The sequence below is a fragment of the Pogonomyrmex barbatus genome, unplaced genomic scaffold (assembly GCF_055798465.1).
Source record: "Pogonomyrmex barbatus isolate J1 unplaced genomic scaffold, ASM5579846v1 scaffold1, whole genome shotgun sequence".
Classification (NCBI taxonomy): Eukaryota; Metazoa; Arthropoda; class Insecta; order Hymenoptera; family Formicidae; genus Pogonomyrmex; species Pogonomyrmex barbatus.
Genome location: NW_028297098.1, coordinates 29,111,640 through 29,125,710, shown reverse-complemented (window position 1 = coordinate 29,125,710; position 14,071 = coordinate 29,111,640). Strand labels below are relative to the sequence as shown.

The window sequence follows — 14,071 nt, the reverse complement described above, 5'->3', positions numbered from 1 at the left end:
ATTAATAGTATATAAACAAATTTAATAAAATGTCAGCAACAGCATTTGCAATGTGATTAACATCAACTACATTTGCATTATTCAATTGACAAAATCTGCTTACCTAGGGGCAGAAAGCTCTAACCAGGAAAAAACTAATTTAGTTAATTTACAACTTAATTTACTTTACTTTTTTTACTTAATACATTTGTTTCCTTACATATTTTTGATCAAATACGAATTCATAACATCTTTGATCGATTTAAACGTACGATTTAAACGTACTGCGAATCAAAAATGCTATTAAGACCGATAACCGTGGGTAAATTTTCGTCACCACCAAAGGAACCCCGGGGGCCCGGGAATAATTGAAAAACGTTTTGACTGTACTGAGCATAATAAAAGAAGGATAACGTTTATTTATTATTGTTATTATGACGGATTTAATTTTAAATTAATAGTTCGTAAAAGGAATTATTAATTTATAATTAAATCCGTCATAATAAGAGTAATAAATAAACGTTATTCTCCCTTCGTTCAGTACATCTTCAGTACAGTCAAAACGGTCGATAATATCAACGTTCTTCAATTATCCCCGGGCCTCTTTGGTGGTGACGCTAACTCCGTATATTGCTGGGAAATGAAATTGATTTAAACTTTTACCGCCGTGAGTACATCATCGTTCGCTCGTACGCATGCGTCACCTTGGAGCAAGGTGACCACCGCTTTCCGAATCCGAACTAGCGGCATACATCATTCGCTTTCGGCGAGTCGCTCCGTGTTGGTTGAGTGTGAGATACGTGTCACGAGTCGCGAGTAATCGAGCTAATTAAATTGAGTCATTATGTCAATGCCGAATAGCGACCATGAAAAAAGAAAACAAATTTCGGTGCGCGGTATTGTTGACGTCGAGAATGTCGCTAACTTTAAGAAAACCTTCAATCGGCATCTTCACTATACTTTGGTAAAAGATCGTAATGTCGCCACAAGTCGCGATTATTATTTCGCCCTGGCCCACAGCGTCAAGGACAATCTCGTGTCACGATGGATTCGCACCCAGCAGCATTATTACGAGAAAGATCCCAAGGTACTTTCTTATATCTCTTTTAGATTATAGGTCTGCTTTTTTTAGCTTAACTTCTTGCATCATTGATGTTTTTTTTTCTTTCTGTATTGGAGAAAAAAAAAGAGAAAAAAAGGAACTATTTTAAGTACTATTTTAAATAAAAAGAATAGATCTTAAATTTTCAAATTAATTTCGGCAATTTTGGAATTTAGAAATTTCTTTTAGCTTCTTTTCGTTAAACTTTTTGTATGATTTATCTTTTTTTTCTTTCTTAAAAAAAAAAAAAAAAAAAAAAAAAAGCTTTACATTTTTATAGCTAAACTTATGCGGGTCGCCTTTTTTTTTCTTTTTTTTTTTTCTTTTTTTTTCTCCTACAACACGGAGAAAAAAAGACAAATTAACTGTATGAGAAATTTAGCTGAAAAGAATAGACTTTATATTAATTAGACATAGAATTCTGTATTTACCGTCTCTCTCTATTTTCATATTCTCTCTATTTTCCTCGACAATTTTTATCAATTCGACAATTAACATAATATCTTTCATATTTCAAAATGAAAAATTCGCAAAAATGGATTACTTCTCAATTTTTGTCCAATAAAAAAATATCTTACTAAATTGCGAATAATCTGTAATTTTTATCTGTACTATCGCTATATCATATCAAAATAAATGTCTAAAATCATGTTTCTTTTTTGTGAAATAAAATTTATTTATTTAAAATTAAAGAATGTGTAGCTTTTTGGATGACTGAATCTGAATGGCTTTGAATACTTGATATTATTTGCTGCATCTTGCATATCTCGGAAACATTTCGCAACGTATACGAATAGGAAGTCATTATAAGTTCATAAGTCGATTATAGTTCATTAAGAAAATAAGAACTAGAGCACGCAATTAAAAATTACATTGAATAGCTATTTGATTTATCAATAACAGCATGATCTTCGTATCCCCACCACACACACACACACACACACACACACACACACGCACACGCACACGCACACACACGCCCCCCACACACATATACACATATATATCTGATGAAGTTTTAAATAAAGACTTCACATCTTGCATAATAAAGAGCTGATAATGATTTTGCATATGTGTATATGTGTGTAAAATGTGCATTTTTGGATCTCTTTTTAACCTTTATGCACACAATAATATGATTAATCAAATGATATGAAAGCAGATAAATGTGCGTAAATAAGAAAAAGTAGCTTAGCGATACACAATTGCATATATTTTTCTTTCAATAAGTTCAAAAGATTTATTTCATTCTTCATGTAAAAAAGGCAATTTTCAAAAAATTATTATCTTATGCATATACACAAATATAATAACATGTATTCATGCAGCGTCAATTTAATATTTGGCAAAAATCTAAAAGATTTTAGTTTTTCTGTCGTATCTTTTAATTATAGTTGTCTGAATTTAAGATATTATTGATATCTTTGTATCACAATATGCACGTAATGTTGTAATATGACATTATTATATTAAAAAAAAATGAAATATTTCTATCTTGTTTTTTCAGAGAGTGTATTATCTGTCCTTGGAATATTACATGGGAAGATCGTTACAAAATACAATGATTAATTTGGGGATACAAGGAGCATGTGATGAAGCTATGTATCAGGTATTTTGTATAATTGGAGGATTTTTAAGTATATGAACGGAAAACATGAACAAACAACAAAATGATAAGTTTCTTTTATTTCGAAGAGCATTGATATTTGAAATAAATAAATGCTTTTTCATCAAATTATTTAAAATTTACATATACTAAAAATTTAGAATATAAAATCAAATTTGTGATTTGATTATGACATGTCAGGATCATAATGCCAAATAATGATCCAAAGGTTTCAATTGTTTATTGTTTTATATTATTATAAAATTATAAACGATTAAAGTTATACAGATATATATTTTTCACAGGTTATTATAATTATTTGAGTCTTAGAGGCAATAATAATTATTTGAATTCTTATATGTTTTATTATGTTCGTCAAGTTCATGAAACAAATCTATTTTAGAATTTTATCAATTATATTGATCATAAAAATTTAGTGTAATTGACCAAAGTCATGATCAAAAATAACTTTTAAAAAATTTTAGAAATTTCTGGAATGAGACATTATTTTGTATTTGATCATATTTAAATGGAATATTTTTAGACATTTCTATTGTAGGCTCTAAAAAAATTTCCAATTAATCTCCATATGTCATTCATAAAAATTCCATGAAATAGCTATGATCCATAAAATATAAGACATCCACAAAAATATCTAATGAAAGTCTATTATGAAAATAATATGGATCTTCATTAGAGATCTATCCGATTTCTATCTTAGAGATACATATTGCCTCTAAAGCATATATCTCCATAGCCATCGAAGGCTGTAGAGATTATATGCATTTGGATAATGAATGTTTTGTTTTATGGATTTATGTTTAAAAAAATTTTTTTAATTTTTCAAATTCGAAATTTTTTCACATTAACGAAATTTAATTACATTTTATTACAAGAATATAGTTAGAAGAATATAGTTAGAAACATAAAATTCTTTTTACATGAAATAAACAGAACTATTTTTTTAGATGGGTTTGGACATAGAAGAATTAGAAGAACTCGAAGAAGACGCTGGGCTTGGTAATGGAGGATTAGGTCGCTTAGCTGCTTGTTTTTTGGATAGCATGGCAACATTGGGTTTAGCCGCTTATGGTTATGGTATACGTTATGAGTACGGTATATTTGCACAAAAGATAAAAAATGGTGAGCAAATAGAGGAGCCAGACGATTGGCTCAGATATGGCAATCCCTGGGAGAAAGCTCGACCAGAATTTATGTTGCCTGTGAACTTTTACGGTCACGTAATTGACACTAGTGAGGGCAAAAAATGGGTGAATACACAGGTAAAAGATAATTTTAATGTATTATATTCTTTATATTATCTAATTATCCAATTAATACGCACATACATATACACAAACTAACAGTAACTAACATTACATCAATGTTATAATTTCCCACTCACAAGTAAATCTATCTTTCTATTCTATTCGCAAATTTTATTGAAATTCAATGCATTTGTAGAGCAATCAAAAATAATAGACACGTATTTTTTTATATCTGCAATAATGTAGTTTTAAGATTAAAAATTATATAAGAATGAGTAACTAATTCGTTGCATTTAGACTTGACATGAAGATCTCATAAATTGTCTGAAAAAAAACTCAAAAATAGCTTTAACATCAGTTTAAATGCAATTAATCACTCATTCTTATACATACAAGGGGTAGTTTTTATCCTTAAAACTGTTCTATAAATATGAATATTGAATTTGAATAAAATCAGCGAGTAACAGAAAGGTTTATCAGCAATAAAGGCTTATCAGCAATATAAATGTGACATAACAATAACATTCCAGACGGCACAAAATCTAAAATCAGGACAATGTCTTTAAAATGTCTTTTAAATGTTTTTATATATATATTTTTTTAATGTTTTTCACAAAGATGTCTTAAGGATGTTTTAAATATATCTTGTGTCTCGATTTTGGATTTTGTGCTGTCTGAGATATATTGTGAGTTAAATTGTTGAGTAGAAAATTATAACATATATTAATATAATGTTATTGTATTACTTTGTATATAGTATATATTATTGTATATAGAATATATTCCATAAAAAAAGTGCTGAATATTATTTTTACTAGTCAATATGAAATCGGCAGTCAATTTGAAATCGGTTTTTTTTTTTTTCAAAGAAAATGATGAGAAATGATATCTCTAGTTTTCAAATAATTAAATGAAAATTTTTTAATTAAATTTTATAAAAGAAAATATACGATAAAATTTGTGTAGTCAATTTGTGTAGTCAAATTGTTCAATTCTTATTTCAATATAATTTTAATTCTATTAATAGCTTATTTATATTGTATATAAATATATAAAATTAGAAAAACATAATGAGCTTTCTCTCATTTTATTTAAGAAAAAGTTATCTTTAAATTATTTTATAAAAAACGATGATTAAAAGGATATTTTATAATTTTGAAAATATATAATTACTAAAACATATAATTACTATGTTCATTATTGTAATAATAATTCTATACTTTATTTAAAATTATAGGTAATTTTTGCCATGCCCTACGATAGTCCAATTCCCGGCTATAAAAATAATGTTGTTAATACATTAAGGCTGTGGTCTGCAAAGTCTCCTGTAGAATTTAATCTAAAGTTCTGTAAGTATCGAAATGATAGATATGCATAATACAACATAATACAATATAAATATGCATAATACAATTTATACTGTTTGGATGTTTCAGAAATAAGTGACTAAATTTTAAGAGCATATTTTATTCTGTAGAAATAAAAAAAAAACGTGAACGTTATGAAGGTCAATGCAACAATTATTCATGTATATAAAATGTAATAATGTTTATAATTTAGTATTGAATATTCAGTGTGATTAGTCACTTGAATTTTAAGGCCATATTAAGGGAAAGTTATGACCATTTATATTTATATTAATTATAATTTTGTTTATTAAATTAGAAAGAATGCAGAATATTTACAAAGAATATTTATTTAGACGCGAGAGACTAATACCGCGCAGGCTAATCATCTTTACGCGACGTCAGCGATGTGTGCCATTAAATGCTTGCCTAGATACGAATGGCGCCATTGAAAAGAAAGCGTTTCCGGATTCCATTTATATTACTTTTCTTTATCTTTACAGTGAATAGAATATGCTTTTAAAGTTCGACCAACCTATTTTTAAAACATATATTGTTGATTCGCATTTTTTCAGTTAACGATGGTGACTATATACAGGCTGTGATTGATCGTAATCTGGCGGAAAATATATCTAGAGTTCTTTATCCTAACGACAACTTTTTCGAAGGCAAAGAACTTAGATTGAAACAAGAATATTTTATGGTAGCTGCTACTTTGCAAGATATCATCCGAAGGTACAAGTCTAGCAAATTTGGCTCAAGGGAGCATCATAGAACTGATTTCGATGCCTTTCCTGATAAAGTAGCAATTCAACTCAATGATACGCATCCCTCACTAGCTATTCCTGAGTTGATGAGAATTCTTATTGATGTTGAAAAACTTTCTTGGGATAAGGTATGTTCGTTATAGGCCATATAACATGTATACATAAGTCATAAGTATATAAGTCATATGTACATTTAAGAAAAAAATTATTAAAAAAGTTTTCTAAATTAACGAAAACTGTGTAACTTTATGTGCAATTATATGTATTTTTTATGTAATTATGTAATCTTTTTTTATATTTTAGAAATTCAAAATGAATTATTTTTTGGATTCTCTGCTATTTGGAATCTTACATACTATAATTTTGTTATATTTTATATATATATAAATATATATATATACAATAATTTATTAAATTTTATTGACAATTATAAATTGATATTAGTTTGACTAATCTTTTTTCACTTTTGTAAAGTTTTTTTTTTTTAAATTTTTAAGGTTAAAAATATCATTTTTTTGATATATCTTATTCTTTGATATATCAATTAAAAATTGATTTCTTTGATTGATTTCTTTAATATGAAAACTTTTATAAAATAAATAAACTTTTCGTATGTAGATATATTTTTTATAAAACGATTTTTCTATAATTAGAAACAACGAAGTACGTGTAAAGTTTGTGTCATTTTTTTTATTATACACTCGCGCACGTATACATACGCACATACACGCAGACGCGTGCGCGCGCACAGCACGAATATTTAAAAAGTATAGTTTTGAGCATAAATGATAAAAACAAGTTTATGCTAAAAAAAAAAAAGAAAAAAAACATATACGTTTGCAAATAAATGGAATACTCTGATTAGTTTCTGATTAAAAATTATTTTATTCAGATAAAACTAAAATTAATGGAATTTTACCTGTTGGATTCATTGTATCGGATTTGTAAAAGTAAATTCTCTTCATTCGCGTATAAAATAATCAAATGGAAATAACTCTCTTATATTATATAACAATATAAGAAATATATAACAGCATATTGTGTGAGTTTATTGCACCGAAGATATTATGAATCGATATTTATAAGAATATCTTGAAACAACATCCATTAGAAATTATTCAAAATATATATCTTTCAATAAAAGAAAATCATTTTTCAACACAACGACATTCGAAACAGATTGATAAATATATTTTGGGAATATAATGATAATGGTTCGTGTCGGTCGATTAAAAAAATCAATTAAATCGTCAAGCTTGTAAAAGGAAAATGATTGCTTTAGAATTGCTTGGAATTAGAATTTATATAAGAGCGGTTCTTCGCGTCGCATCTCGACTTCTTCGTGTCTCGCAATTGAATGTCCCACCCTATTCCTCGCAAGGTCAGTTGTCCGGACATTATTTTTCTTCCAGATTTTTCTAGCATCAAAATATTTTCATCATGTTATTATTATAAATCTTCATATTCTTCATTTATATTTTAAATGTTTCGAATGATTATAGGAGTTGCAAATTATTTTATTTCATGACCGCTAGTACAAAATTTTTTAAAACTTATTAAATCTACCCGAATCCTAACGTTACATAACGAGACATTCGGGAAGATGCAAACAGAAAATTATTTTCGCAGCGCGAAAACGATTGAGCGAAATTTGCTTTTAGAAAAAGAATACAGTTGTTATATTTGTCTGCCGACTCCGTAAATACATAACGGCACCGTATCCTAACTGTGTATGCGCGTATATGTGTCTCTCTGACGACACCGACAGTTCGATTTTAAGAGCCATGGCAATATATTCGCCACAGTATATTAAATTAATTAAATCACCTTTTTCCATTTTGGAATGGCAATCTTAAAATTCAGATCTAAATTTGCTTAAAAATCTGCAGAATTTATTAAAGAAGCGAGTATACAATTCGTGTGTGTGTGTGTGTGTGTGTGTGTGTGTGTGTGTTTTGTTATCGTTGATATCTCAATTACATATCAATATTCAAAACAACGAGTCCAAATTTCATCAAAATATTGTTGAAATTCAATAAGAAGTATGCTAAAATATATTTATGCTGTTTTGCATTTAAATTTATGGATAGAATATTAATATGTTACAAAATATTTAAACCTTTGTTATTTGAAATAGATGCAAAATTGATGCAATCTTTCAACTTTTACTTATTATGAACGATTAAATAAACATAAAAAATATTAAAAAATTATATACATGAATAATATGTTGTAAAAATTGTTTTACAGTAATTCGGAATTATTATAATGAATAATTTGGAATAATTTGATACAATTTGTTGTCGAGAGTCCATTATTACGGATAACGGACTTTTAATGTATTTTCGATTTTTTATTTAATTTTTTATCTAATATTTTTTTTTAGAATTATATATCTAACAGTAATAATGAATATTTTAGGGATAACATAAATATTTTTGAATGTTTCAACTTCTAGGCTTGGAGCATAACGACACGTACGTGCGCTTACACAAATCACACAGTTCTTCCTGAGGCATTAGAAAGATGGCCTACTCATATGCTGGAAAGCATTCTTCCGAGGCATCTGCAGATTATTTATGAGATAAATCACCTGCATCTTCAAAATGTTGCAGCCAAATGGCCCAAAGATATAGATCGTATTCGTCGAATGTCCTTAATAGAAGAAGAAGGTGAGAAGAGAGTCAACATGGCTCATTTGTCAATTGTTGGTAGTCATGCCATAAACGGAGTGGCTCGTATTCATTCAGAAATTCTCAAAAACAGTGTGTACGTAGCATTTTCTTTGTAAAAATTAACACTGCTTTGAAAAAATTGATGAGACCTTTATATTGTCTTCCTTTAATTAGCTTCCGAGACTTTTATGAATTGACACCGGAAAAATTTCAAAATAAGACAAATGGTATCACACCAAGAAGATGGCTGCTACTCTGTAATCCAAATTTGTCTGATATAATTGAAGAAGTAAGTATTTCCCCAGCAATACAATCCTAAATCATAAAAAGACACAAATCATCTTAAAGACATTTTTGTGAAAAACTTTAAAGTTTAAAGAATCTATCCTAAATAAATATACTAATGTATTATTTTAATGAATTGTCAATCAATTATTTTATTGTTAGTTGTATCTAGGAGCTTTTAGCAGTTATTTTTGTATTCCCATAATGTATTCTCATAATGAGAATACAAGTGTTAGAATAGAAAACATGAGAATTCTCAAATTCACAATTTATTCACAATTTGTTAATAATCACAAATTATATACGTGTATGTGTGTGCGTGCATGTAATTTGTATGTAATTTTATATGATTTATTTAATAATTTGTAGAAAATTGGTAGCGAATGGACAGTTCATCTGGAACAGTTGGCTCAATTGAAAAAATGGGCAAAGGATCCGGTTTTTCAACGAAACATTGTTAAAGTGAAACAGGAAAACAAATTGCGCTTAGCCCAAATGTTAGAGAAAGAATATGGCGTACAAGTTAATCCAGCATCTATCTTTGATATCCAGGTTAGAATAAAAGCAAGAAAGATTTTGAATACTCAATATATCATCTAATATCATTTTTATTATAGATTCTTTGATGAATTTCTAATTTTTCTAATTAAAAGTATTAGTCATTATCTTTGAATAATTAACAATTGTGAATGAAAAGTTGTTTACAAATTATGTTTAAGAGGAAAATCTTTCCACAGTTATTATTTTCAATTATACAGCTTTAATTGGACTTTTAATAAAATTTGTCATTTTTATTATGCAAAAAGTCATTTTTATTATGCAGATATTAAAACTTTTTTAAATATGACGAATGACAATCTCAGTATTTTTTGGTAAAAAAAATTATTTCCGAAAAAAGATTATAATTAAATCAAAAGTAGACCCAAAATATAATGTGTATTTAACTGTTTTATATAATATTTATTATATATTAATATTTATGATTACATATTACTACATAAAACATGCAATAATATATTTATAATATAGTTAAAAATTGCAAAAAAAATTCAGTAGATTTGGAGCGTTTTCCAACAGAAACATAATATAATATAGTGAATCGCTTTATTTTTATCGTTTATCAATCTTAAACAAAGACGAAATCATTATGTTGTACTGTTTTTGCTGAGAAACGCGCTTTGAAGGCAATGATACAGATTGAATTGTGATGTTTTATTATTATGTTTTATTAGGTAAAGCGTATACATGAATACAAACGTCAATTGTTGAATTGTTTACACGTTATTACTTTGTACAATCGAATAAAGAAGAATCCATCTGCCCATTTTACTCCGAGAACTGTTATGATAGGCGGTAAGGCTGCGCCAGGTTATCACCTGGCAAAAAAAATTATCAAGCTTATTTGCAGTGTTGCTAATGTTGTTAATAATGATCCGATTATCGGTGATAAACTCAAGTTGATCTTCCTTGAAAATTATCGAGTGACTTTGGCTGAAAAGATCATACCAGCCGCAGATCTAAGCGAGCAAATTTCGACTGCTGGCACCGAAGCGTCTGGCACTGGCAACATGAAATTTATGGTTAGCAATTTTTGGCAATGAAATGACGTTGATACTGCCATTGCGTATTTATATACATCTATTATATCCGAGGAAATAATTTCAAATTTATTTAACACAATATTATATAATAATACATATTAATATTATATAATAACACAATATTATATAATAATACAATATTATAATTATTTCTGTTAGTTTGATTCAACCAGACAGAAAGCCTTGTATTCTACTTACAGTTGAATGGTGCATTAACTATTGGCACGTTAGACGGAGCAAATGTAGAAATGGCAGAAGAGATGGGTAATGAAAATATCTTCATTTTTGGTATGACAGTAGAGGAAGTGGAAATTCTGCAAAGGAAAGGCTACAATGCATATGATTACTACAATAAATTACCGGAAGCCAAGCAGTGTATCGATCAAATCCAAGGAGGATTCTTCAGTCCGAATAATCCTGATGAATTTCGAGATATCGCTGACGTATTGCTTAAATGGGATAGGTTTCTTCTTTTGGCTGATTATGAGAGCTATATAAATATGCAAGATCATGTCAGCAAAGTATATCAGGTATTGAGTCAGTTTTAATCAACTTTCGCATAAGTTTTTATTCATCAAAAAATTAATATGTAATTTTATATTCTATAGAAAAATAAGGAATTTTTTATTCTATATAAAAAATTCTATATAATTCTATATAAAAAATGTAGCAAATGAGATTTACAACAAAAAAGATGTAAATTAAAAAAATTTTTCGTTCTGGATACGAAGTCTCAATAAACATATATTAATGCATAAACTTTATGTATAATTATGGAAAAGAATTTTCAAATCTATAAGAGCAAAATGTAAAAAAGTTTTTATGAAAAACATACATATTCTGTCAGTAATACAGATAAAAATTCATTCCCTTAATCTACTCAAAATTTTAGTCTCAGATTTTCTCAGATAGCACTTGTTAATTGTTTCAGGATGAAAGTAAGTGGGTGGAAATGGCTATTCATAACATAGCATCGTCGGGAAAATTCTCTTCAGATCGCACAATCGCAGAGTATGCACGCGAGATTTGGGACGTCGAGCCGAATTGGCAGAAACTTCCGGATCCACATGAGCCTCGTGATATTTAAGCAAATCTCATCATAACGATTTTTTCCATAAGATATTTCAATATTCCGCTTGCTTTCATGATTAATGTGTGTCCTCCTTTAAACGATAATGTTTAAAGTAATAACTAATACTATTCAGATTAGTATTGCTTTGTGCGATTGTAACTATTTTGAAACCTATTCTATAACGACAATATATATCTGTCATTACAGAATAGACCTATACAGCAATTATGATCACACACGAAATAGTAAAAATTATTATATGCAAAGACATATATTACGACCTTGTAATGTTTTATGAATATTTGTTTATAAATATGAGAGTTTATGTATTAAATATTGCCTAAATGTGGTATATTTTTAAGCATTGTTAAAATTTTTTCATATTTCTTTTTTGCAATAACGGAACAACAATATAATACGTTACTCGCTACGTATAATTGCAACCGTTTCTTTTTTTATTTTCTTTTTCAAAGAAAGTAGAAGTTAAATTGACTTTATCATTTCTGTAAATCAATACAGCCGTCTATTTAAATTATTATAAATTAGCGAAGTTAAAATTAAGAAGTGTGTGAATTAAAATTGAGAGTTGAATGAATATTTAACAATTAACATGACATGACGTTTATATGCATGCTATATATAAACTGAAAATATTTTTTTAATTATATTAATATTGAATTGAACTATTAGTTTTTCATTTTATATAAATAAATGAAAATGACAATTCAAGAAATGTTAATTGAAAGATTAAAAAAATATAAGACCGGCATGACAAATTTTTCTGCAACATGTCTTCCGAGCGATTATATGAATATCTATTTTGAATCGATGATCAAATCATCTAGTCTTAAGTATAGTCGATATATTTTAGTGTGTTAATTATCCAAAATGGATAAGGAAATGCTCTTTTTTTTTTCAAACAGTAGATTTTGAAATTTTATGTGATTCACTGCAGCCATAATAGATTTCAAAGTTTTAAGTGATTCGTTGCAGCCATCTTGAATTATAATATCAGAAATAAGAAGACACATATTGAAAACTCTTATAAAATATATTAAAATGGAAAAACTTTAACAACAAAACAATAATATGCAATTAGTAGAATAGATTTTTAAAATTTATTTTAAAATTTACTGAAAATTTTGTTTCGATAATCAATAAATAAACATATATTTGAATTATATTTTCATTCTTAATTATAGATTTTTTTGACATCAGAATTTAAATTAGCTAATGAACCAACAGGAGTTTGAATCAACAAATAAACAAATTTGGAACAAAAAGAAATTTAATAGATCACATCTCGACTATTGTATTGTCAACGTCAAAAATGTATGTTTTCTATTTTATTAGAATATTCTTTATATACGTTGATTATGTCGTAGAATTATTATGTCATAGAATTCTCAAGCTATCTTATATAATTATTATGTTGAGATAATATAAAGGACATTGTATTTATTGAAAATAAAATTTCTGGTGATTATTCTATGATGAATATTATTTTAAATAGCAATATTTGAAAGAAAATTTGTGATATTTTGTTATATTGAAATTTCTAATTAAAATTGTTTTTCTGTTGTATTTAAGTAAGGCGCGATTTAAAGATAAATTTGCATTGAATCGTCTAATTTTACAAACGTGATGTTTCAAAAATTCAATTTAAAAAAAGATTACGTTACTGTAAATGTACAGAATAAAGATAGATACTATAGATAGAATAGGAGCATATTTTTTTAAATAAAGCATTGCAACAATCGCTGGAAGCTATACAGTTTTTACCAAACATAACGAACAGCACTCGATGCAATAACGATTACCTTCAATCTTCAAGTATTTACTTTTGTTGCTTCTAAAGATCTGAGACAGCATTATCTTAAAAATATTCTCACAAGCTCAAGGTAATTTTTTTAATATTTATATTTATATTACATATGCTTTTATTAATTTTACAGACAGTCGTAGCCGTAACTTCGTTCGTCTTTATCACTTTTGCGTCTAGCACGGAAGAGAACCACAAAATCGTGCACATTACCTACGCGAATAACGGTTAAAACAGCTAAAACGCCGTGATCACTCTTAGTGTCGGTCCACAATAGGTGATTTAAGCTTTAAGAAGTAAGAGATTGACCAATTATAATCGAATATGAAAAGAATAATCGACTATGATTGATCAATTTCTTACGGTTTAAAAATTAAATACTTATTATAGACCGACACTTAGGCTTCTCTCTGATAAGAGGAAAGACCTCTATGTGCCGGCAATAGTTCTATCTGTGCTTGTGAGATGGCGACATTGTAATTTCGGCTCTTAATCTGAACAATATTTTATTATTATTAATGTTCTTATAATAAGTGATATTAATATAA

The 14,071-nt window shown here is 27.7% G+C and overlaps 1 protein-coding gene across 1 annotated transcript; it reads left to right on the top strand.

Moving 5' to 3' along the window:
• The first annotated feature begins 702 nt into the window (after nucleotides 1-702).
• Nucleotides 703-13,190, top strand: Glyp (glycogen phosphorylase). Its single transcript, XM_011632649.3, has 11 exons — nucleotides 703-1,066; nucleotides 2,589-2,690; nucleotides 3,656-3,970; nucleotides 5,193-5,304; nucleotides 5,877-6,196; nucleotides 8,527-8,837; nucleotides 8,918-9,032; nucleotides 9,398-9,580; nucleotides 10,261-10,608; nucleotides 10,830-11,159; nucleotides 11,561-13,190. The coding sequence occupies exons 1-11, from the start codon at nucleotides 824-826 to the stop codon at nucleotides 11,714-11,716; spliced, it is 2,535 nt and encodes an 844-aa protein (XP_011630951.2). The 5' UTR covers nucleotides 703-823; the 3' UTR covers nucleotides 11,717-13,190.
• The last annotated feature ends 881 nt before the right edge of the window (nucleotides 13,191-14,071 follow it).

What these genes read in the sequence shown, in the direction of transcription:
- Glyp (XM_011632649.3), top strand. Translation starts at nt 824, where the DNA reads ATGTCAATGCCGAATAGCGACCATGAAAAAAGAAAACAAATTTCGGTG. An exon ending in GTGATGAAGCTATGTATCAG is followed by an intron (nt 2,691 to 3,655) that starts GTATTTTGTATA and finishes CTATTTTTTTAG; the next exon opens with ATGGGTTTGGACATAGAAGA. An exon ending in AGAATTTAATCTAAAGTTCT is followed by an intron (nt 5,305 to 5,876) that starts GTAAGTATCGAA and finishes GCATTTTTTCAG; the next exon opens with TTAACGATGGTGACTATATA.